The sequence below is a fragment of the Ambystoma mexicanum genome, chromosome 5q (genome assembly GCF_040938575.1).
Source record: "Ambystoma mexicanum isolate Mex_15411 chromosome 5q, UKY_AmexF1_1, whole genome shotgun sequence".
In the NCBI taxonomy this organism is placed as follows: Eukaryota; Metazoa; Chordata; class Amphibia; order Caudata; family Ambystomatidae; genus Ambystoma; species Ambystoma mexicanum.
In genome coordinates, this window is record NC_090933.1 from 778,932,528 (window position 1) to 778,957,963 (window position 25,436).

A 25,436-nucleotide genomic window follows, 5' to 3' on the forward strand; every position below is an offset into this window, starting at 1 on the left:
GCAGAAGAGAAAGAATGGGTCACTGATAAAACCAGAACATTTTTAACTTAACCATATCCAGCCATAGCTAGGTTTTACTTTCCATCCAAAATTCATAAACACTATACAAAACCACTTGATAGACCAATTGTATCAGCCACCAATAGTTTATTACAACCACTAGGCACCTACATCGGGTACTTTCTACAGCCCTTCATTCAAAAGACACCCTTACGTTAAGGATACATTAAACTTCCTTCAAATCCTAGAAGGAATTAAAATCGAGCCTGATAATATCTCAGAGCGTTAATATTGAATTGTATAGACCCTGAGTATGAAAGTTGCCAGCCTCATATCCCACAACATAAGAAAAATATGGTGTTAATCCCCCGTTCCAAGGGCTGGAATAGGGGAGGGGGGGTAATGGCCCGGCAACCCAAGTTATCGGCATGAGCGAACTAAGGGTGGATAACGAGGGCACCAGGCCATTACCCCCAGTTTCAGCACTTGGAATGGAGGATTGAGGCTATTAGAACCCCGGGATGCCAAAGCGGTAACCTAGGATGCTAAAAGAAAAAGCATTTCTTTCGTTCAACGGGACGCCGCGCGCGTTCCTTTGAAAGAAGGAAAATACTTTTCCAAGATGGCAGGCATGGAAAGGGAAGGTGGGGCTCGGTACAGAGCCCCTCTTCACTTTCCATGGCGGCCTGAGGTAGCCGAGAAAAAGGATCTGCAGAAATAAGCTAAGTGGAGGATGTGAAGTTGGGAATACAAAGTTAAAAGGGGATGGATGGGGGGGGGGAGGGGGGAGATCGCCGGTTTCAACCCGCGTTACTATCCACCTGATTGGCTGACTACACCCACCAGGGTGCTAAGAACTGTGTTAACCCCATTTGGGAGAAAATGCAACATTACATTTGTCGTATAGAGGGGTCTCCTGCAGGTGTAATATGCCAACATTATGCCAATTAGCGTATACAGAAAACTGTTGACCTTTGCAGGCATCTGTTACTCCCCTCACAATTCATGTCATAACTTGAAGTGATTGCTCAGGATGTGGTACCTGACGATTACCCCCTACACACATGAGTAAATCTGAGAATTTTCCTCCCATATGCATTCCTAAACCTGGTGTTCATCTCCCTCATCATGCTCATTTGTAACTCTTATCACCGATGACACATGCATCTGATATGAATAATCCAATATCGCCAAAGAAACAACAATACAACCACCTCCCTCACCAATCACCCAATCCGGATGGTAAATGCCCCTAACCCACCCAATCGCAATAATAAAAAAAAGAAAAAAAAGGAATTGCAGCAAGCTGTGGGGCCACTCAAGGAATTACCAGTCTCTGCCCAGTCTAGTTTCCTACCATCATATGTGGCTCTGCCTTGAGTACCAAATAATGGTACTGAACTTAATATACCCATCAAATTCCTTCAATGGTCTTGGGATGTCTCTCAGCGTAGGAGGGAGTTACGGCTCAGCAATCCAATCTTTAAGGGAGTCGTACACAGATTCATAGTCTGAAAAAGTGGGATTTTCCCATTGCCATAACCTTAAGCTTAGCTGGAGAAATCATGGCATACCCAGGCTAGGCTCTCACAAACAGATTTGTAATAAGGATGGACTGTTTGCGGGTATTTTGCACTGTCAAACTGAAGTCAGGGAATAAGAGTAGGGTTGCGTTCTCCCATTGTAGTTTTCTTTTCTGTCTCACCGCAGCAGGCAGTGTACCTTTCTATAATTCAGCAGCCTTGGCATAATTGGGTGCAGCAGCGCCCAAGGAGGTGGTATGTTGGCTGGGGATATATGCACTTGATCTATGAGAAAGTGTTGCAAAACTGGCGTATTTCCAAGCACTTTAAGAAGGGAAGACTACAGAAATTATTAAAACTTGCCTGTGTGGACTCCAGTAGGCTCATCCGGTACAAATGGTTTCTCCTGGACCAGCATTCCAAGTCTTCAACCTTCGCCACCATTCTTTTCATATATGTTGTATTACACATCTTACTCTAATTGCATTGTTTGGTCATCTATACTTCCAACAGAGCGTCTCTTTTCCGTTACGCACTATTGGCCGGTATGTGATCACAAAAACATACTCCGCAAAGAAAACAGCCCAGCAAAGCTGACGAGAAGATTGGGCCTTGGCAGTTTTTAAATATTGCAAATTATGGTGATCCGTGATAACGGTGACAGTATATGTCCAGTCCCCAAGAGATAGTGTCTCCAGGTTTTAAGGACTCCTTTGATCGGCAATAATTATTTGTCGGTTATGGCATAGTTAATTTCTGGTGCTGTAAACTTATGGGACCAAAATGCTTGGAAATGGGAGTTCGTAATCCTCCAATTTGCATAGGTTTGGTGGTTTCATGAGCCCTGGTTTGATTGTCCCGGGGTCGCATTTAAACTGATCTCCCTTCCGCCCTCGTGCGGTCCGTTTTTCGGTCTTGCAACCGGTGGTACAATTCCACAGATTGCTATATTCCGCACAACACTCGGGGGGATTGACCACTTGAGCTAGTACATCTTTTAACTCACCACGTAGTCCCTGGTAAAAAAGAATGGTCCGTTTCTCCTCAGGCCAATTAGTCTGTGCAATGAGACGGTTGAAGGTGGCAATGTAAGTCAATAAGTCATGATTTCCTTGTCTAAGAGATAGTAGTTTGTTGTCTAATGCTTGTCGTTGGGTGTGCCTGGCAAACGATTTTTCCAATTCCCATTGGAATTCCCCAAAGTTCGGAAGTATTGGATCATCATGGGTTACTAATGGTATGGACCAGTCAGCTGCACAGCCTCCCAAACAGGAAAGTACAAAGGCCACCCTTGCGCTGTCGTTAGGGAAGGCTCCTGGTCGGCACAAAAAGTGGAGACAGCACTGGTTCATGAACACATCATATTTGTTCGGGTCGCTGAAGAAACATTCTGGTGGAGCCAGTGGGACTGCCCCTGGAACTACCACTTGTAATGGTGGTGATGGTTGAGGCAAAAGAGTTGGTGCCATCGCGGGTAACGGAACGTCTCCTGCGTGTGCCTGGAGCATTTGCTTTGCCAAATCATCCATCCATTCTTGGGCTACAATAAGATCTCTCCTCAAGGATCTAGTCTCTTGTCTTGAGGCATGCACTTCGGCCCGCAGCTCCCCCAGTAATTGGGCTAACTGGTCGGTTTCAGAGGTTTCCATAACGCCCAGGCAGAGATTCGGAGAGGCTTCGCATTCTGTTACATTCACCTGGTCTCTGCGGGGACGTTGGGGCACGGTTGGAGCCCTCCCTCAACTTGGCTCCCTTGGATAGACTCTCTACCCCAGCTGCTGCTGAGCCTGCTGTTCTGGACGCTAGTATTGCCCCTGTGGTTTTGTAACGCTGAGCTCTCCGTCCTGCTTTTTGTAGCAGGGGCGCATAGAGTAGACCTAGTTGCTTCACTAGTCCGTGGAAGTGGTGATCCAGACCAGCTGCGACCAATCCACTTAGAAGGTAAGTCTTTTGGTTGTGATTAATGTTTGTTTTCTTATGTCTTTTGTCTTGATTATTAATAGTACTTCTTGCAATGTCTTATCTCTTTTCCAATAGGTGTGAAGATGGCCAATCTGAGTTGTGGAGCGAGTCCGGGGATTCCCTTGAGGATGATGGAGTTCCTGAATTAGCTGGTAAATTGGGCTTTATAATGGAACTCTAGACTCAGGTATGGCGCGGCCAAGCGTTTGTTATTTATATGGTTTCTAACCTGTTGTGTTCTTTTTCCCTTGCGGGAGAAGACTGGTGGCATAGAGCAGAGTTTGGAGGCTCGGGAGCAGCTCCGCGGCTGCAGGATGAAGGTACCACGAAGATTAAGAAAGGAAGTCGAGTTCTGCGTTGCTTGAAGCCTGGATCAGTTGAGGAAAGGCTCTGAATCCTATAGCGATGGGATGCAGGTAAGATGCGCGCCCAGCGAAGGAGCGGCCGGAATATCTAACTGTTGCCACCATCGACAGGCCACCTGGCCAGGTCGCCCTCTCTCTCTCTAAATGACCCAACCTCTCCTCTTCTCTCCTTGCCTCTACTTCTCAACTTCTCCACCTCAGAGATCTCAACATCCACCTAGATGCTTCTAATCCCTCCTCTGGGCTTTTCCGCAACTTCTGCAACACTCTCTCTCTTTCCATTCCGCCCTCTGGCCCGACACACTCTGCCGGAAATACTTTGGAAGTTCTCATCCAAATGCCCACACCAGTGCTTCCTCCAGACAGACTCTCACGGACATCCTCTTTGTCATCCCCTCTCCAGACCTATGGACACTTCATATGGTCTCTGTTCTCTCGCCTCCTCTCCCATTAATGGTGGCAGTAGGTAGGAGGTCTTCTTGGCCTCTTTCACTCCTCCAAGACCATCAATAATGTCTATGTGAAAGGCACTGTCTCATCTGAAATTCTATCCCTCAGGCAAATCCCCCTGCCCCCACCTCCAGCACTGGCACCTGCTTTCTCGGTCATTCGGCCCATGAAGTGTGTGTCAGTGGATGCCTTTGCCTCTACTTTCTCTGCTCCTCCCACACCTGCAGCTGAATCACACTGTGACACAGCCCTTTCTAATCTGCTTCTTTTTATTTCGAACAACCTGGACATCATTGCCCCCGTCATGAGAATCCGGCTCAAGCTTACCTCCAAATGCAACTCTTGGTATGATTCTGACCTCGCCATCCTGAAACGCAAGTGCAGGGTGGCTGAAAGGAAGTAGAGGGTGTTAGGCAGAAACCTGTGCAGTTCCCTTGGGGACCACTGCAAAAGATTTAAGACTACAGGTATAGCAGTAAACCCACTTGGTAGCAGTCTGCACCACCCAGATTTACCTGGTAGCTGTGGCTGAGCAGTCAGACTTCCCTCAAGAAGAGTTAGGCAGTATGCAAAGTATACACAATATGTACCCAGGCACAATAGCACAAGCAAACACTGACCAGAGCTTGGTTTCAAAAGTATATAGTTATTTATTTATCAAACACACATAAGTTGAAATCACTCTAGCAAGATATAGTAAAAACACTTCAAACACAGTTATAATGAAAGCAGTTTCAACCCTTACTCCTATCTAGACAACTCTAGGTTAACACCACATAATTAAAACAGAGGTGAGCGCTTAACGTTAGATGACACTCTAGTAGGTTCAAGAAAGGGATAAAAAGAAACAGAAATGGGTTAAACACACCACTCTAAGGTCCAGAACACTTGCAATAGGCTCAAAGAACCACAAAGTCACAGGTGAGCAAAAGTCACTAGGCAGGGCCCACTCTTAGAGTAGCCGGAGCGAAAATGTGCCCAAGATCACACTGTTATTAGGGATTCAAAGTCTTGCAAAGAGTTAGAAAGAGTTTAGAGTGGCTTAGGAAGTTTAGCCAGGGTGTTCCAGGCACTCCCAGGTTCGAAAGCCGGGGGCTAAATCTACCCCGTACAGTCGGTGGCAAGGGAAGCCAGGCGGAACACGGTACCTTAAGCGGAAAGGATCCTCCAGCGGTGGCAGTTGTTCCAGGCAGTGGCAGCAAGGCTCGACGTAGGTCAGGGGAGAAGAAGTTCTCGCTGAAGAGCAGAAGAAGAAGGTCGTTGCACTGCCCGGGAAGAAACCAGCCGCGGAGTCCTCCGGTTAAAGGGTTGTACCGACTTTCGTGGTTGGGGTAAAAGTGGTGGGGTTCCGGTTGCCGGGGTGCTTGGCACTGGCAAGGCGGCCACGAGATACCTCGAGAAGCGGAAAGAAGGTGAAAAACTGGTTGTCCCCACCAGTCAAGGGAAGGAGCCACTCCGTTAAGAGTTCTCCTCGGTCGTTGGAAAAAGTGGTGAGACGGTTTCAGCAGGGCTCCACCGGGTGGTGTCGTCGAAGCAGGTCGGCTCAGCTCTTCCCTTGTCGGATTCTTGGTCCTGTGGCGACTTCTGAAGTTCCAGTCCCCAAAGCCCTGCTTTTATGCAGCAAACCCCCATTCACCCAGCCTAGCTGTCACTCAAACATGCTAAGTAGTGAGCCGGCCGGCTCACCACTTGGGCCAATCAGGACGGAGTGCGACTTGAGTTACCAAGGTAACTCAGTTCAGGGTGCCTAAATCCCCCTCCACCCCTCCTAAGTACCCCAGACAGAGTGGCACCACTTTGGAGGGCTTCTGTGGAGAAGCCCGCCAAAAGTGGAACAAAGGGCTCCACTTTGGGTCAGAGTTACAGAGGCGAACGCCAACGCCATTTTAGAATCAAGTTTTGGCAAAAAGTCCCAACCGGAGTTATAATAATAAATATATAAACCGGCGGTATGTTTAAGGCTACCGTAAATAAATAATTAAATGTGTTAGCCTAAAACAATGGGAAATCCCATAGGGAAATATTCGCGGTCGAATATAAAAAGTAGTTTCCACTGCCACCAGCCAAAACTCGATCAGGGGGGACGGAGACGTGCAATCGAATTGCCCCAGCCAGTACGTCCACAATATGATGGTTTGTACTGGTTCTGTTCAGGATTCAAGACTAGCAAAGTCTTTGGTGACTTTACATGCCCTGGGAGACAGTAGTCAGTCCCAGGGTATGGAGTCTATGTTGGGGAGTCCCTAGGACACCCCTGGGTCACGGCACAGAGGGTGCTGTGTAACCCACATCACAAAAATACATGAGGCCCTATGGAGTAAAAGACCCCATAGCCCATTCAACACAAGGTTTAACCAAGAAAACACATTTCAACATGTCCAAGAGTGAGGGTAAAAGAGTCTCACTCTTGGCAGGAGAAAAAAAAGAAACCCCAGAAATCCAGCAAAGCTGCTGGGGGACTCACTAGGTAGGGAAATTCAGCCTAAACAGAGAATTCTCCCTAACAGAGGGCTTCTGCGCATCCTCAGACAAACTGGCCTGCCGCCTGCTCCAAAAGCAATACAGATTCTCTGTCCTGTCCAAGAAGAGAGCATGCATTCAAGCATTCTTTAAAATCTGCATGGAACTGGCCAATCCTGTTGCAATCTCTACTTCTCCTGTTCCCTCCCCACCCTCTGTACGGCTTTGTCCTCTCACTTCTCCACTAAAACTCAGGACATCCTGTCCTCTATCTCCTCTTCCTCTCTCGTCCCCCCTTTGGCTATCTCCCCCTCTCCTCCTTTCTCCTCTTTCTCTCTGACAACACCCTGCAAAGTTTCTAGACAAGCTCGATCTATGACAGTGTCAGGTGCTCCCCTGTTCCTCATGAACCATCAAGGACCATATTGACACCCTCGCTCCAGCCTTGGCCGATTTCTGTAATCACTCTTTCGCCACTGGAACTTCCCCCTCCCCCCTTAAGTACTCCCTTGTTCACCCCCTCCTCAAGAAGCCGTCTGCCGATCCTACCTGCCCGGCAAACTATTGCCCAATCTCCATCACCCCTTTCCTGGGAAAACTCTTGGAAAAGCTGGCCATCTCCCAGCTTATTCTCCACACTGAATCTGTTGGTTGTCTATGGAGACCATCAGTCTGGCTTTACAGCTGGTAGAGGCACAGAAACTGCTCTTCTGAATACCTGTGAATGTCTGCTCTCTAACCTTGATTCCAGCACTCCTTCTGTCCTCATCGTCCATGATCTTTCCTCTGCTTTCGATACAGTCAACCATGCCATCCTGATCAATCGACGTGAGAACCTGGGCATCACGGATTAGGCCCTGAAGTGGCTGACCTCGTTCCTCTTGGACCACCCCTCTCAGGCCCAACTTGGTCTCTTTTTCTCTGCCACCTCTTTCTACCTGTGGCGTTCCTCAGGGCTCTAGCCTTTCACCCTGGTTTTTCAAACTCTACTTTGCCCCTTTGACCCACCTGATCTCTACCTTCTCCTCTAACTTTCAGTGTTATGCGGATGACACTCAGCTTTCATTCAGGCTTCCCTCAGCCTCCTCGCCTCTCTCGCTCATTCCTGACAGTCTATCCACAATTCAGGATTGCTGTGCCTCCAACGATCTCTGCCTTAATGCCAGTAAGACAGATATCCTTCTCATTGGGAGACCTGCCCCTGCTTTCCCTCTCACTCTGGCCGCCTGCCTTGGGCCCTCTTCCTTCGCCTTCCGGCGAGGCAAAAAACCTTGGTGTCATCTTCGACTCCACTCTCTCTTTCTCTCCTGACATCTTGGACGTCGCAAAGAAGCACCGTCTCCAGAGCCATGGCTCTCTCTAGGCTGGACTACTGCAAAAATATCTGCCCTATGCAACTAATCCAGAACAGGACTTCAATACCCAGGGACTGTATCTCTCCAGCCCTGAAATCTCTCCACTGGCTCCCGGTGGCTGCAAGGATCAAGTTTAAGACCCTGTGCATTGCACACAAGGCTTTCTGGGGCCGGGCCCGCACTACATCCAACGCTCTCTTCCAAAATACCTTCCTTTGCAAGCCCTTTGCTCAACTACCTCCGACTCTCTATGGGTTAGACGCTTCTCCAGGCAGAGATTGGGAGCGTAGATCTCTCTCATATGCAGGTGCCTCCCTCTGGAATGGCCTCCCTGCCCCTATCAAACTTGAGCCAGGCCAACTGAAGTTCCGGAAGCAGCTCAAAACCTTCCTCGTCTCCTCCGCTTTCTCGCTCTCCCTCCGCTGCCGACCTACATGACCTACCTGTCTGCTGTACAGACTGGTTGCTTGGCTACCCTCAGAGTTTCACTGGGTACCAAGCTCTTTCATGATCAGTCACCCGTGCACTGCCTCCGGGCCTACCAAACACTTAGGGGCTGTAACTGTAACGCTACAGTCCCATGCTCTCCTTGCACTACCCAGACCCGCACTGCCCTGGCTGCACTTACTCAGAGCACTGCTGCCCGGTTTTCCCCTCCACTCGCCCTTGCCTTCCCCCCTTTCCCCTAGCACTTCTAGTTCTCACACTTGCACTATCTGAATGACACAAGGTCTAGTAAGATCGTTTGTCTTGTCCTCCCTCTGTCTACCCTCCCTTGTCTTGTCGCACCAAGAAACACTGTGTACAGGCATGCTATTAATGACATATCATGCCATGGGGTCTCCAGTAGCTCACCAACTAGTCCAAGGCCCTGTCCATTGGCTGTCACCTTCCAGCACTGCATCATCTGTCACAGATTCTGTATTCTTTCAGGCAAAGGCTAGAGAGCCCAAGATCATCTGCTCCTCCTGCTGTCGCTTCACACAGTCTCCTCTCTGCTCTGCTGTTCTTCCAGGATATCTTCAGATGGTGCTCCACGTTAACAGTTGCACTCTGGTCCAGGATGGTGCACACTTGGGTTCTTTTCTTTCATGTGTCTCCTTCGGCCTCCAAGGATGCCAAAGTTTCACCCTGCCGTGAAATGACTTCTGGCCCAGGATCTGTATCACCTGCTTCTCTTGCGGATGATTTGCGCAGATTCGCCTCCACTCTGTCAGTTTAGCGGCATATCTTTATGTGGCACACCACGTTCACAGCAGTGCTAGGGCCTGGGCTAGCACACACCACCGTTTCTCTCCTCCAGTCTCCAAAGAGTCCAGCAAACATGGACCCAACTTGTTTCTGAAGCCACCCTAAACAAGCACAATATTAGGCCAGGATATCTACAGAATTTTGCGCTGAGCTTCACTAACGTATGGCCATCTTGGGCGCTGCTCTGCAAGCAAGCGCTCCCACATTCAAGAGTAATCATTGATTTAGTAGATGCATCCATGTTCTAGAAATAATGATAGATCTACAAATAGATGAGACACTCAAACATGCACACAAACCGATTCTCACTAACACACAGTCCGCAGTGCCCTGCACCTCAGACAATACAGGTTGCATCACCACAAAACCCTGATACACTCATAAGGTCAGAAACATGGCTCAGCACCACCTCCTTGCACATCCTCAATGCCCTTGTCTCCGCCAGTTGCCGATCTACTTCAAGAACTGCTTGGCGAAGACTGCAGGGACCCTGAGGTCAACAACCCATGGATGTGCATCCTCTAGGAACCCTCTTCACCCAAATCATTCAGCTCCTAGCAGGCCACTTCTCACTCTCGAACATGAATCTGCCTGGAGCCCAAGCAACCAAGAAATCAAAATAAGCTCTCTGATGACCTGGACACTGTGGAGGAAAAGTGCAAATATATGAAAATCACTGCTTAATGAATATAGATGGAAAATGTAATTGTGAGTGAAATAAAATATGTCAATAGCTTGTTGATTCAATAATGACTAGACCTCTAATGCTGGTACTAGTCATAAAGTTGCTGAGGAAATGTCTCTCTGTAGACAAAATGGAGTAAAGAAACTTGGCAATTAACAACGTATTTATTCACACGTTTGCAATCCTGCTCACTTAGAAAAATGATTTAGAAATATGCTTATACTGCCACAATGTACACTCAGCTACACTGATAAAGTTACTTCAAACAAATATGTTTTTAAATATGTAAATGCTTAATTATATTAGAGGTAGACATCTGAATTAGTTATATCCTGCAAACTGGAAAATGACCTTGGGTGTCTGATTTGCCTGCCTATACTGAGGCAGCTCTTGTATTGTTTGGGAGGCTGAGATCTTCTCATGACACCTTCCTCATTTAGTTGAAAATCAATGCATAAAAAAGCTATGAAAATCTGTTAATAAAAGGGTGGGGCAGCACAGTCTTAGTTTGCATGGGTATTTTAAGTAGTTTTTTTTAAATCTATGTTCACCCTGTGCTGCTATTAAAGATTTGGCGAACCAATCTTACCCATCACGAGTCCCACGTCGGTTTCCAGCAACACCACCATCCACATCCCACACAGCTTGTCTGAGTGTCTAACCAGAGCAAAGGGAGCACTCTGAACCTGATATTCAGGCATTCTCAGAGATCAACGTCCTCCTAATTCCACTTTCAAGTTGAACTGACAATGGTGCCATAGCTATCCTGCTCCAGCGCAACCCATATGGTAGCCGGAAACCAGAAAAAAGAAACCCATGGGAGTTCTAGAAGTCCTCATCACCATGATATGCAGTTCCACCCCAACATTCAGCCCCAACACCTTGCTCAAACATGCTTATCCAGATGTTGATTGACAACAAAAACACACAAACACCACTAAAACGAAGTAACAAAGCAAAACCACCCACTCCTTGGCACACACAAGTACTTACCAACAGTAAATGTACCATCCACAGACACTGAAGTAGACCCCACCTGTCTCCACAGTATCTGAATCCACAGGAATTATTTAAGGTGATTAAACATTCTCCACAGACAAACGTGACGAGATTCAAAAGGACATCGACATTGTCAAATCCATCAAAAGCATCCCTACCATCCCACCATGTCATACCCCACAAGATCATTTGAATTCAGGACAAGAACATTGAAAGACCACACAAACATAACTGCAGCAGTCAAGACCAGCCCCAGCAATCATCTTGAAGAACATAACATGAAACACTCATTCTTCTCGTGCACTTTCTGAATGCCCTGGAAACTAGCCCAATCCTTCCCCTTCACCTCCATCCTGTTCCCGACAACCCAGTGAACTACCACACTATCAGCCATCTACACTTTAATGGTAAGATTATCAAGAAGACGGTCACCCTCCCGGTGTTTCAAATAAGATTTTGAAGTGGGAGTAATTTACTCCCTATTTTTTAAAGTTGTGAGTAAAATATTTTTTTTAGGGAATAACACATGTAAGTCCATTTCCCAATGGGAATATTTTATAAGCGAGTGCAAATGTTTTTGTAATCATTTCTTTGCACCTAGGTATTCATGCACATTAAAATATACATGTTTACTTTTCAAATCAGGCAACTATATTAGCATTTTACTCCTCTGGTTCTACAATCACTACTGGTCCAAACATATTTATGGAGATATTTGGGTGAAATGTAAGGAACTCATGGTGGGAACAGTAAAGACAGACACGTGATCATGATTCTAGGCTGTTTATTTAAACAATATGCAGGTTGAAAAAAACACCTAAGCTAAACCTAAATCTAAGCTAGGAGCAAGCTTCGACCATCAAATGAAAAATAAGGCAGTCCTTGTGGCGTCTGTCAAAGGGAAAAGGCCTATACTAAAAAAAAAACGGTTGCCAAATCCTTAAAACTAATTACGGAAAGCGTGTGGGTTAGGGGTTTCAATAAAGAAAGAAGTGCTAACAAATAATAAGTCAGGATGTGATTGGCAGGGGTCTCCCTTCCCCACGTTTTCAGCACGGGACAAAGGTGGGTCTTCTAAGCACAGTACACACTCGAGCTTCCCCATTACGAGTCAACAGTTCCGTTCCAGCTATCAAGCTCTTTGTTGGTTAAGTCTTTCAATAAAATGTCTCTTGCCTTCGAGGGGCTGATATTTTCAACAAACAAAAACAAAAGATCTGTTGAACGTATGGCTTTGGGTGATGATCTCACCCCTGGGCCCCCTTCTTCCAGGCGCAGACGTCTCTCACTCCAGGCACAGACCTCTCACAGTCGTACTCGACAACTCAATTTACCAGTTCCTTTCTCAACGATCTCTGGGTGGTGATTGTCCACCCCTGGATCTCCCTCTTTCGGGTTCGGACCCTTTTTCAATTTTCAAGCTCCCTCCTTCGGGTACACAATGGCTTTCTTTCGGGTTCTCCCTCTGCTGGGCTCGGATCCCACTGCCAATCCACTTCCCCTGGTTTTACAATACTTATTGTATTCAAACAGTTCTTTTAGGCTTTGCCCCTTTTTGTTGCCCTCCCTCTGCCAGGTTCACTCTTGGCAACTTTTGCAAAACAGTTCACTGTGGACATCCCTCTGCCGGGTTCACTCTTGTCAACACAATGTTCATGGGACTTCAGATTTCATCCCCTCTTGTTAGCATCCCTCCACCGGGTTCACATTTGCCAACCTTCACAACGCATTGTTCGTGTACTACTTTTACCATGCAGGATTTGTTTCCCTTAGTTTCCCAATCATCTGTTGGTCAAAGACTTTCGACTTGACAGAGGATTTGACAAGACCCCTGTATGACCACTTTGATACCCTTCCGCCTTTTCCTAAAGCCTTCTGGTTACTGTACTTCAATAGCAGAGTAATCGCCTAGAGTTTCTCGAATGAACAACCACGTGACGTTTGATTCTGCTATGCTGGCTTTTCTTTTTTCTTATATCAACAGTTCTTTGTTTATTAAAAGTTCAAGTAGCTGCTTGCTGCTTTCGTTTAACACTGTTCGGTTTCTTTATCGGCTCTCCCCTCGACTCAGCAGCTGTGATGAACTGCTTTGTTTTCTTGTCTGTAGAGTCAAGGCCAGTACCATTGTGCCATGCGTCTCTCCTCGGCTTGACTGTCAGAGGAGGAGGCGCCCGGGTACCGTTGACTTCGGCTGCAACACATGCTGGCTATTGTTCGCGGTTTTACGTTTACTTCTTTTGAGGCTTCACGGGTCTCTGTCGATAATGGCAAGGTCACTTCCCCCCCTTGGTATCTCTCTCATCTCACGCTGTCTTTCTCCTCCTCTTGAACTGCCGTTCTGAGTTAGCTCATGTTGTGCGGTCTTCCTTGCTCGTCCTGTGCTCTCATGCTCCACCTTTAATCCCTGTGGCGAAGGTAAAGGGCCATCAGTTGTGTGTGATTCTGATCAATTTCCTGACTTTGCCTGACCCTTTTATTGGGACATGTCAGGTAAACGGCTCAGGTGTTAGTTGTCTTTCATGTTGTGCGGAAGTGTTATTGTTGGAAAAGGGGGGTGGCAGTGTTTTGGAATATCCTGGGGAAAAGGTGTTTAAAGAAGGGGAATACAGCGTCTCACCCGTCAGTGTCCCACTCTCACTCCCCAAGGAGCCCCATCCAGGTGATCCTCCTGCACTGGTCCACCCCCAGGGACTGGATCCAAAAGCGGCGGAGTGTCCTGGCCACCTGGATGACAGATCCCTGGAGACCAGATAGGGTGAAACCTTCAGAAAGCAGGGACAAAAGGTCCTAAATGTCTCCTGTTTTTTGTTGGGAGTATTTTTGCTCCCTTTTAAAACAATTTTTGGGAGTATTTTCCTATTGTTAGGGAGTAAAAGTGACCGATACACCCCTTATCTTTAGGGCTGCACCCTCCTATTGATAAGATCATTGAGAAGCCGATCATCTTCTAACTACATGAAAGAAATCTCCTTCAGAATTATCAGTACAGCTTCTGCCCCAGCAGCAACTAACTTCATCAAGGTTATCTACAACACACTCCTCATCATGGACAAAAAAGAGCTGTAGTTCCTGATCCTGCTTAAGCATTCTACTGCATTCCACACAATCAACTACACAGTACTGCTCAGCACCATGTGGGCTCGCATCAGATTGAACACCTCAGTCCTTGACTGGTTTGATTCCTATCTTACTAATTTACACCAACTAGCCCGGGTAGGCCCCTAAAGATGACTAGTGTACTAGAGTGTGCCGCTAGGTTCCCTCTTTTCCCCAGTCATCTTCAAACCCCATATGGAGCAACTTGGTGAAATATCTGCCAACTTCAACATCAAAATCAACTAGTATGATGATGGCACACAATTCAAACAAAAGGTCAATTGGATCAGTGACATTCAACAGCTAAAGCATTGCACCTCTCTCATTCAAGCCTGGATGGCAAGTACCTACGTGAAACTTAATTCAGCAAAAAAGAGTTAATGTACCTTGTAATTGCCATCAAATTTACCCAGTTTCAGAAAAAGCTGATTGAGGTGGAAATAGATAGCATCTGTCCACAAATTTCTCCCAGTGCAAAGTCCCTGCGCTTCACAATCTACTGCCACTTCACTTTCACAATCTACTGCCACTTCACTTTCAATATACACATAAAGACACAGACAGAACGGTACCAGCTTTTACTACTTCACAGGATTAAGTTGGTCATCCCCACTTTAAACTCCAGAACTGTGTTCTTTCACCTCATTTTTGGCAATGCTCTCCGTGCAGGTGTTCCAGCAGCCACACCCTGGCAGCACTGAAAGCTGTGGCCAGTGCATGCCTCAGCTCTGGCCTGAAGAAGGTCAACCACAACACGCACATACTGAAGCACCCGCTCCACTGAAACCCACTACCCATAACAATCAAAGCCAGCCAACTGCGGATCTCTTCGAAGCTCAGCTTAAACTTCACTTACTGGCTATAAAATTGAGCTTCCTCTGCCCTCTCCCCCATCCTCGCTAACTGACCCCCTCACTGCCCCTAGTAACTCATAATAATGTAATTTAGTATTTTTAAATAGTACTCCTCTTTAGTTTCAATCACTTGCCCCCTTTGGTTAATCTTACCTTTGTAAGTCACCTGTTTACATATATATATTTGTTTGATGTTTGTTCTATTTTGTCCATGGCATATGTTCCACTTTTTTACAACCTTATAAAATGGGTCACCACTTGTTATCATCTTTGTGCTATTGTATAGACACCATTCGTGGGAATGTCTCTGCCATCTGTAAATGTGTTACTGTAAGTCATTTCTGATCGAAATTGGCATCCAAACAAATACAAAGCAGCTGACTGTTTCACATACGAAGCACTGATGTCCAAGAGACTGTCATACCTAACCATAGAACACACTATCAGGCGACCAAGGCAATACCAGGAGCCAAGACATTGCACTCCAGATTGCAGTACACAAAATGCAAGAAGAAGATAATCAGAAAGCAAGCATTCTCCTGCTAGGCTTGCAGACTTTGGTACAATGTTCTCTCACAGATGGCCTCAAGAACACACCACCTCCTAAAGATAGTTCAAGGGTGTCTCTAGGTAACCTGTGGATGGGCAGTCCCTGCCTAACTCACATGTCATTCAACCCTAGACTTGTCAGTAAAGACCAGTAACATCTACTATCTAATACTTGTCTGACCTATGGTGATGGCCTAAAGGCAAATGTCTTATCTCTCCAACTCCCTCTGAGAACAATCTCAATGTTCCGGGCTTAGGGTCCCAAAATGTAGTTTGCAACAGTAGATGCCTTTTGGACACGCAGGCCCTACTTGATCTCTTACTTCAACAGCAACCTTTTCCTCTCTGTGCGCCTTTCTTTCCCTCTTCCTACGCTTCTCCTTTTCCTCCCTCCTACTCTGCCCACCATCTATCCTCTCTCTCCCCCTCTCACTTTCTTCCCTCTCCCTCTGATGATCATCGTATCCTTCCTAATACCTCCACCCTCTTATCCCCAATGTTCTCCTTCCCACTCTACTTCCACCCCTCCTTCACTCCACTACCACCCTCTCTGCACTACTCATACTACCGCTCTCTCTACTCTGCTGCTACTCCCCTTCCCTCCACTTTAATATGCCTCTCCCACTCTACTACCCCTCTCTCCACTTTACTACCACTCCCTCCACACTAGTACTCTCCTCCCATACCTTCTCATACATTCACCCTCCTTTCACTCTTCCACTTCTTCTTTCCCATGCACAGAGTGGTCTATTAGTGACACTCTCCCACCTTCCACGCACACTCGCAACAAAGTACTACTTTCACTAACCAACACCTCACACTCTCCTTCATGAATTTTCATCCATCCCCTTCTCCACTGTCTTTCCTCCGCCTGGTCTCTTGGACTTGCTCCTGCCTCAATCTCGCCTGAATAACGTGCGCCTTCCTGCTTCCTCCTTTTACCCTCCTCCTTCCCCCACCATTGGCCACCTCCCTCAGCTGGTTGGCCGGGCAAACCACTGGCTTTCTTTCCCCTGTGAGAGGTAGTACCGGTGCCTAAAAGCAAAAATGGGTGCTTATTCCCCACCCCTTTCTGACGTGCCGGTCCACCAAGTTTCAGTAGCGGCTGCCCCCTAGAGTAGCCAACAGTCTCATTGTTCCAGTTCATGAAAATGCTTCCTGGCGTACACAGGATGCCAGAGTCATTCTGCGCTCGGCTCTTTGGTGCAGTTCTCCATGGAGCTATGTGCGCGTAGGCAGCATGAATTGTTATCCTGCTCATTGGGGTCTTTTGCCACCTGCAGGTTTCTGTCTCTCTCTCCTGGTCATGGCGGGTGCTTGTTCTTCTCCTACCGGGTCTTGCTATTTGCTAGGGGAGACAGAGATGGATTGGCGAGCATCATGCAATTGCGGTATTGAGCAAGATCAGGTGATACTTGTGTCAAACAAGCAGGCACAAAAGGAAGTGACAAGGAATGGTGATATCTCAACTGCCACCTTCCCCCTCTGGGGTAGGACTGGCTTAGCCTTTTACCCTGGTAGGTCTCCTACCCCCAGGCTGAGATTGGTCCCATCACCTCCAGACTATTCTATTGGTTTGTTGTAATGCACCAACACACCCGTAGGCCTCAGGGCGCTCTAGTTTACTGACCCTGTCTCAATGCCCAGAAATATCGTGTTGGTTCCAGTCCTCTTGCAGTTCTTGAGGAAACTAAGGACATTGCATCAAATGATGAGGACAGAATGAAGACACAAATATTCACTTCCCTTACCCACACCCTTACTTTCATCTACTATGTAGACCTTCCACTTTTATAGAGCACTCTGCTGCTTTGTAGCTAGGCTTGCACTACAGCATATACATCTCATACATATTCTTTATGGCGCATTCAAATTAAATAGTGTAGTTTTGCATGCTTGCACCATATAAAACCTTCCATGTGCCAGTTGTAGCGTTCCCAGCAAACCCCAATATGTAATCAGACGGAACTCTCATTCGCTCCTTGTGGCACAGATCCCTAGTTAGTTGACAACATTTGGAGTGCTTCGGTTTGAGCTAAATGCCAGTGCAGAGTTGTTAATAAATGTAGACCTTCATGTCTACATTGCCTTTGGGTGTTCATTGGTTGCACACAGCCATCCAGATGAGAGACATACCAGAAATGTGGTACTGTCTAATAATAGGAAAATACTCCCAACTAAACAAAATAGAGAGTACAAACACTCCTAGTTATAAATAGCAACCAACAGGCACATAGGAGCCTGCCTGCCCTCCTGGATTCATCCACACAGTTTTAAGAATGTGTTTGGATCAGTGAAACTAGCAGTACAGGGCCACAGCAAGGACATCTACTCTTATTACTGCCTGACTGAAGAGGAACTTTAAGGTAAAAATGCCTCTTAACATCTATAACTGGGTGCAAAGATGTATGAATTACAAAAATATGCCAGTTTCAGTGATACAATATATTTGTACACCTAAAAAAATACCCAAATCGTGAACGGGAATTACTTTAGTAGTCCCAAAATAATAATTTTGTTCCAACATACTGTTCAATTTCAAAACGCTATCTGGATCCCTGGTCACACCTCTAAGCAAGAGAGGTGCTTCTAACTGGTGTGACGAGATCCCCTTCCTTGCTTTGGGGACTTCTAGCGCAGTTAACCTGGGGGCAGAGAACATCCCCAAGCCAGTGGATGAAGGCACTGGTACGGAATTGGGAGGCTTTGGTTCGGCATGGAGAGCTCACCAAGATCCCTCTTGTAGGAAGGGGGGACTGTCACTCTTGCCTTTCCACGGTTCCTGGCACTTCAAGAACTATATGGCAGGGACCCAAAAATGTCCCCCTGCCCCGCCCTTCTGAAGATCTGGACTCAGTTTAGTGATCTCGCAGAGCAAATGAAACTCAGAAATACAGTTCTGTTCATGTCCACCACACTGTTCAGCATGAGACAGCACCGCGCTGGAGGCCATCTGCTTCAGAGACACAGCCCTTCGCAAATGCTTACTCGTCTGTAGTGAGCAGAAGCGCCCAGAAGCCACTCAGCTCCAGTGGTGGAAAAGCCACGCACATGTGTGGAAAGCGCTCAAGTCACTTTTAAAATGGAAAGCACGAGTTTTAAAGCAACAGTCCCACCTAAAGGCTTGCTAGTGTTACTGGCTCACGAAACAACGGAGCTGCAATGACTTTTCACAATAAATCAATGAAAAACCCAAGAGACTACAAATCCCAAGTCCGGGGGCCTGAGTCCGGACCTGTGGGAAGAGAGGTTCAGGAATAAAAGGGAAGACCTCAAATTGGGTAGGTGGGGGTTTGGAGCATTGGAGCAGAAGATGAGCAGAGTTTGGTGTTGGGAGAGAGAGAGAGCTACAGGAGGAGGGTAGAGGAGAGCGAACCAAAGGAGTGATGGAGAACAGCAGGTGGGTGTGGGAAAATTATATCAGAGGGTGAAATGTGGAGAACAGCAGGTCGAGGGGGGAGGGACATCAGATGGTGCAAGAATTCAGTGAAGTAGGACCAAGATTATATATCAGGACCAAGGGAAGGCAGGTGCTATGACCCTCGAGCACACCCGTGCGGAAACTGTGGCCAAAGGGTTGATGTAGCTTTCCCTGCCCATGAAAATGAAAACTACACTTTTTGCTACAACTGTGGAAGAGATGCACCAATTGACGCAAGGATCTGGGGCAATCTCTGCATCCCGACAGAGGAGCAGAAGAGTCTTGCTGGGAAATCAGCAACCAAGGAACAAAAGCGTTGGGGATGTCGGAGAAACCAGGCTCACAGCACAATTCTCAGATAGCTGCACAGTCAGGGACAGTTTTATTGTCTCGCAGGTAAATTACCAGGACATGTTTACTGTATCGGAACAAAGTGGCAATAACCTGACCCAGCCCCCAGACTCCTGCCTTTATAGGAATCGAAACGAACATTATCCGCCCCCTAACATCCGCACAGTAGTCCAGGCACTGGCCTTCTCACACATTAAGGGGGTAACGCCCTCCTTGCCAGGCTCCCAGCCACGTACCGGGCTAGCCTCAAAGCTGCCTGCCATGGCGCAGCCAGTCTTATTGTGGGTGCCCGTAGATTCGAACACATCACCCCCATCTCACGTGATCTCCACTGGCTCCCCCTGTCCACAAGGATTCTCTTTAAAACCGTGTGCATCACATACAAAGTAGTCTCCAAGGGAACCCAAGCTACCTCCAGAGGTTCCCGCACCTCCTGTAGCTCCACCATCAAAAGGTTAGGGTCCACGCTTACCCAGAAGGAAAGGACCAGAAGTCTGTCCTTCTCCTGCTACTGCATTACTGTTAAAAACGCTGGCTCTGCGCTAGCCTCTGGCTTCCACTGAACTCTGTGAAGCGCTCTGCTGCCTACAGGCCAGGATCGCGCTGTAAAAAGTAAAAATTAAATTAAAAAATCTATTATTATTAAGGAGGTAGCCTCCCTCCACAGTACAGTTCATAGAGATGGGTAGACGATTGCGCCCTCGATACAGATGTCCCTTGCTTATGAATCACCTGGCCTGATCCGCTTAGAAAGCTTGCACCGGACGACTGGAAGCCACCGTTTCCCTGTTACACGTGACAGTGATTTTCCATGATCACATCCTGGAGTCCATCTTTGTGACCTCGAAGGACCCACTGCTCAGTCTCTTTTGTTAATTCTGATGTCCCATTTATATAATACAAACACGCTCAAAGAATAATATGCATCATGAATCGGATATGAATATAAGAATATTTGGCCATTTAGCCATGTCCATATATGAGATCATAAAGGGAAATTTTAAATTAAAGTGACAATATGTAAACATAAATATTGTACACTCAAAATATGAAATGTTCACAAGACATACGCCAATAAATATTAAACATTTTTTTCTAACATGGATTTTACCCCCACAAGTGTCGAAAAGGTGTGTTTTTTGTTGCTGGTGAGCTTGACAAGTCCAGGAGCGAAAGACTTGTATTAACTTTGAATTACTGAAGCTTCAGACAAGATCTCTTTTTCATTGGTGCAGTTTGATTCACCTTACTGAGAAAAGACGGAAATGGATCTAACTGCGTTTGATCTATTCCTCCTTGGATTACAGTGGAGCCAAGAGAGGTTGTACACACTAAGTGGTTAAGACTTGCTTGGGTAATTCCTCTCACATAGCGGCTGAGGAGGAGGGAACAAATGATCTATATTGTAATCTATCTGAAGGTGTATCTGATTTGTCTTTTCTGAAGTTATAAGAAAGACAGAACCAGAGAATAAAGAAAACGCTGTTTACACCTCAACCCTGGCGTGGTCTAGTCTGTTGGGTACTGTCCAGGGTATGACACTGGCCCTTAAAACATGGTCAAATGAAAAACTGCATTTGGGAAGCGAAGAGCACACAGGACTACAGATTTTAATTGTGTCTGCGACAGTACACTTCTATTGTGAATTAAATGCTTCTGTTTTTCTTAGTGTTTAAAAATGCCCCACCACTACTAAAGGAGATAAAAACATGCCTCACTGTGGTGGAACCGACCACAGCGTTTTATGGGGCTGAAGGGCAGTTGCTGTCTCTTTGCCCCCAACTGAAAGTGATGCATATGGGCCAGTGTTAAGTTATTTCTGTTGGGAATCAGCCAGGGCAATTTCTGGAGGTGAGGTGAGGTCCCAACACACCAAGTAAAAATGTGTCAGTATTTCATCAGTTGCTGGATGTGTGGCCTGCAGGTCACAACATTGATCGCTTCAGTCGGTGCATTAAACTGTCGGGTGCTCCCATCAGATTTCAAACTTGGAACTTGCAAGACTTGCAAACGCACATTGTTTTCTTTCCTCACTTATTTTGACCCATAACACATCCATCAAGCCACCGCCATTTTCAGGCTCTCCATTTTAACAAAGAGATGCTACCCGTTCAGAGGAGTGCGCCATCTACATGCTGAGCAGTACAGTTAAGACATTGCCTTTGTTTGTAGCTGTATTGATATAAGCATTACGCGTAGACTGCACGTGTGTTAACTGTTCATGATTGTTTAAGCACTCTGCTCTCACAGATGAGAGATTTGCCAGGCTCTTGCTGAAGCTAGCGTTCCCATGTGGCTGCAGCCCGCACAGAGAGCCATTGCAGAACGGGGACTTCTTCCAAAGCCAGTGGCTGCCTCCGCCACTCTGCTCACTATATTCAAATGCAGCAGTGTGTTGTTCTGAATTTTTCGATGAAGTTCGTGTATTAACCTTTTGTCACAGACAGCGATGGATTCCATTTATTATATTGTCACCGTGTCTACAAACTAAGCAGTTATTCACTGAATGTCTCTTACCTGTTCTAGTTGCTTGGAAGCTGCCAGCACTTGGGACTGCAAGAGTCCATTTTCTTTTGTCAAGTGTGCACAATCTTCAGCCATTTTGTTGCGCAGGTATTTATCTTCACTCGCAGAAAGTTCTTTTTCCATAAGTTGCTGCCTTAGTTTCTCTGCTTCCCTGCTAATAAAAATAAACTGGTAGTTGTACTTATGTTATAGGTTGCCAAACACGTTGTACAGTTACACAAACTAAATCCAGAGAGGGAAAAAAGTTAACAGATGTAGCAAATGGCCTCCTGTGTAGGAATGTAGAAACGCAAGTTTCTACTTTCTAATTACCCTTTCTTTGCTTTTAAACGAATGGAGTGTTCAGCTTTTTTGGATTTCTTATTAGGCATCTTGCAGACGTGTTAAAGAGGAATTACACAAGTATGTGAATTAATTAAGTAAGTTCACAGAAAAAGCTATTTTTTTTTTTAATCAAGCCATGGTAATTAATTGAAGGTGCTCGAACACAGAGGGCCTGATTTACAAAGCGTTTTGTAAATCAGGCCCTGAGTAACAACTCTTCTTTGCACCGTACATGGGTACGAAGCAGCACAAGAGCTATTTCAGACCTGTGCACCTGCTATTCTGTGAAAACTATCATTCTCCAGAAACCAGTTTTATTGATAAAGAAATTGCATAAGCATATGAGTCAGTATTCCGGTCTCATTTAATAAGGGTTTTCAGGGTTATGGGGGTTATGAACAGGCATGGGGGCTTTCTCTGGCATCACACAACTCACCATTAATTCATAACATTGGGCCTCATTACGAGTTTGGCGCTTAACCGCCGGTGCTACAGGCGGTTTGCCGCCAAGCTCGTAACACTGTTCCGCCGCCTGATATTCCAGTGCCACTGGGACATTACAAGTCCCGGCGGCCAGAGATGTCAGGCGGCGGCAAAGTGTACGTCCCCATTCCTGTGGAGGAGAATAGGTCCTATAGGACTTCACGGCAATGGGGACACGGAAGCCCCGGCACCATTGCTAACGGTGCCAGTGTTTCAGTGAAAACCAAGCCTGCAGGGGTCAGAGCCCCCGACAGTTCAGACCAGCCGGGACCAACAGCCCATGCAGGCATACTTGTAGACTGGTGCTCCGCAAAGGGTGCTGGTACGCTGCTACCGGCACCCTTATTTCTGGACCGCCAGGCTTGTAATGAGGCCCACTGTCTGATCTTTGTAGGGTAATCTCGCAGCAACTAGACACAAAAATAACCCACTAGGGACAAAAAGCTTGCTGCATCCTTTTTTTTCGAGAAGTACAAGAGATTTATTTTGTATACAAAAAGAAAAATTGTGACACGGAGATCTCTACCTTCATCAAAACAAACAACACATTATAAGTGTAGAAATAGTAATTTTTGACACATTCGATATACAGTGTTCATCCCCCACTCTAACTGGCTACCACCTATTTACATGTTAATATTCACATATAGACCCGTGTCTCATTGGCCCTATCATCTTCTCCTCCATCTTGTTCACATGTGGGTAACTGCCTCTTCACCTTGGTTTACTGTAAAATGATTGGTTAGACTTTGAAATGCAGCACCCTATCTTAAGATGTAACCATGTGATGTGCAACTGGCTGTCAACATGAGCTCAGAAGAACCTTTGAGGTCAGCCTGGTCCTTGCAAACAAAGAAACTCTTTTCCCAACCAAGACATGCAGGCGCCCCCATCATGCCTCCCCGCTGCAATCATATAAGCATTGGCATGGCTCTTTGCTCTCCGTCCGTACAAATCACGGGCCTTGTTGTTCTCTGCTCCCCCTTTATCAGCTACTCCTCCCAAGGGGTAGGGCTGGAGTCCCTGAATGTCTTACTAATTCATCTAATTTGTGAAGGATTTAGGAGTTTAATTCGTGGGCATCTGGTGATTCAAATGGAGTGACCATTATTCTGGGGGGCGCTGGTGTCCTAAATCTCTGCTTGTATTTTGGCAGCTCAGGACCTTTGCCCTGCCTCCCATGAGTATGGCCTTCAAACTCGCCACAGCCCTACTCCCATTTGGCTGCTCGCATTCCTGCCTAATTGTACAAAGTTCTAACTTGATACACTTGAATGTGTGTGTTCGTGCAAATTCCCTACCTTGCCGGGGTTTGGGGTGTGATTATCAAGAGAGAGAGAGGAGGCCTCATTGTTCTGTGTTTCCAAAACAGCCTGCAAGGATTCAGGCCTACTCTTAAATACGGTGTTAGTACATGTTATGAACATATTGTATTCTATGTGACACTGCTGCAGACAAATGGCTAGTTTCCCTTAAATAAATATAGACTTCCACAATACATGCGTCTCCCACCAGTCACCTCTACCCACAAAATTCCCCCCTCGCCCCTAAGCCCACCTCTATGCGTTCCCCACGTGTTAGTATACTTTCTGCAATCTCAATCATTTGGGATGGGCTGGGATCTGAATACGCACCCCAACATCTTCTCAACTCAAAGCAAGATATTTAAGTGCTGCAGTGTATTTTACAAACAAGTATTGTAGTTTTTGCCATTGATTGTGACTTCAAATTCTATATTTATTTACAATTTAGGGAACTTGTGCAGGATTTAATGACCAATAATTTATCAGCGCACTAGATGAGAATAAGAAACAAATACAAAGAAGGCTATCTTTGTGGACCTACCGAAGTTCTTTAGCAATTTGTTCCTGCATAGACTGGCTGCTTGTTAAGTAGTTTTCTTCAAGCTGGTGAAGAGATGTCTGCAATCTTAGGAATTCAGATCTGTTTTCAGCAAGCTTGGCCTCCGCACCTTGATGCTGTTGGACCTGGCGTTGAAGCTGATCAATACAACATTTGAAGCAATGAAAATGTGCCAGCACCAAAATATTAAAACATGATGTTGAGAATAAATGATTATCTTGGTAAATGAGTGGCATTTGACATAAGGGCTGGCACAAGTGCAGAAAATGTGCTATGCCAGTTATATCTCTATACCAATGGAGGCAAATGAAAGTGTGTCTTATAAATGAAAGATGTGCACGCTCACTTTTTTTGCCACGATTGCTGCAAAACAATTCAGTTTTTTTCAAATTTGTACCATTGGTATTTCCAAATGACTGAACAATAATACTCCCAGGTCCGCCTACCTCCCCTCACCCATCACCGATTCCAAAGCCCCCAGCCATCATGTAACGCACAAATTGATTCGCTCCCACCCAAAGTCCACCTTACACAAGATTCAGAAGTGACCGTCTTTGTGGACATAATGGACGGATGACGTTTTTATGTAAAAATTCCAACACTGGGCCCCAGTCCTGCCGAAACCTAATGCACTGCATCTGAAAGGACTAGGTGACCCATTCTGAAGCCACACAATCCGATATTTTCTGTATTCCGTCCATCTCCGTGGGTGCCTTCTTAATTTTCCACCTTTGTGATTTTAATAGTAGAGCCACCGTTATTAGTACCACAAGCTTTAAAGAGAGGTTTATGATGAGGGGCTGTCTCCGGGTCCCACAAGCCTAGTGTACATTCGGGCCACCTCCCCCCATCTCCAGGCCTGCAGCAAACATTTCCTCCATTCGCATTCTCACCATTGTCCAGAATGCTTTCACCACTA

The 25,436-nt window shown here is 46.3% G+C and overlaps 1 protein-coding gene across 2 annotated transcripts in view; it reads right to left on the reverse strand.

Annotated features, from left to right (window-relative positions):
- LOC138497657 (early endosome antigen 1-like) overlaps positions 1-25,436 on the reverse strand; it is a 734,693-nt gene that overhangs the window by 268,847 nt on the left and 440,410 nt on the right. Inside the window, exons 7-8 of one of the 2 annotated variants that reach the window (XM_069621253.1) lie at positions 24,500-24,654; positions 21,839-21,998 (exon numbers count right to left, since the gene is read on the reverse strand). In XM_069621253.1, coding sequence (XP_069477354.1) covers positions 21,839-21,998; positions 24,500-24,654 — 315 coding nt within the window. Of the gene's footprint in view, positions 1-21,838; positions 22,002-24,499; positions 24,655-25,436 lie in introns of both variants that reach the window. The other variant, XM_069621252.1, reaches the window with a different exon arrangement.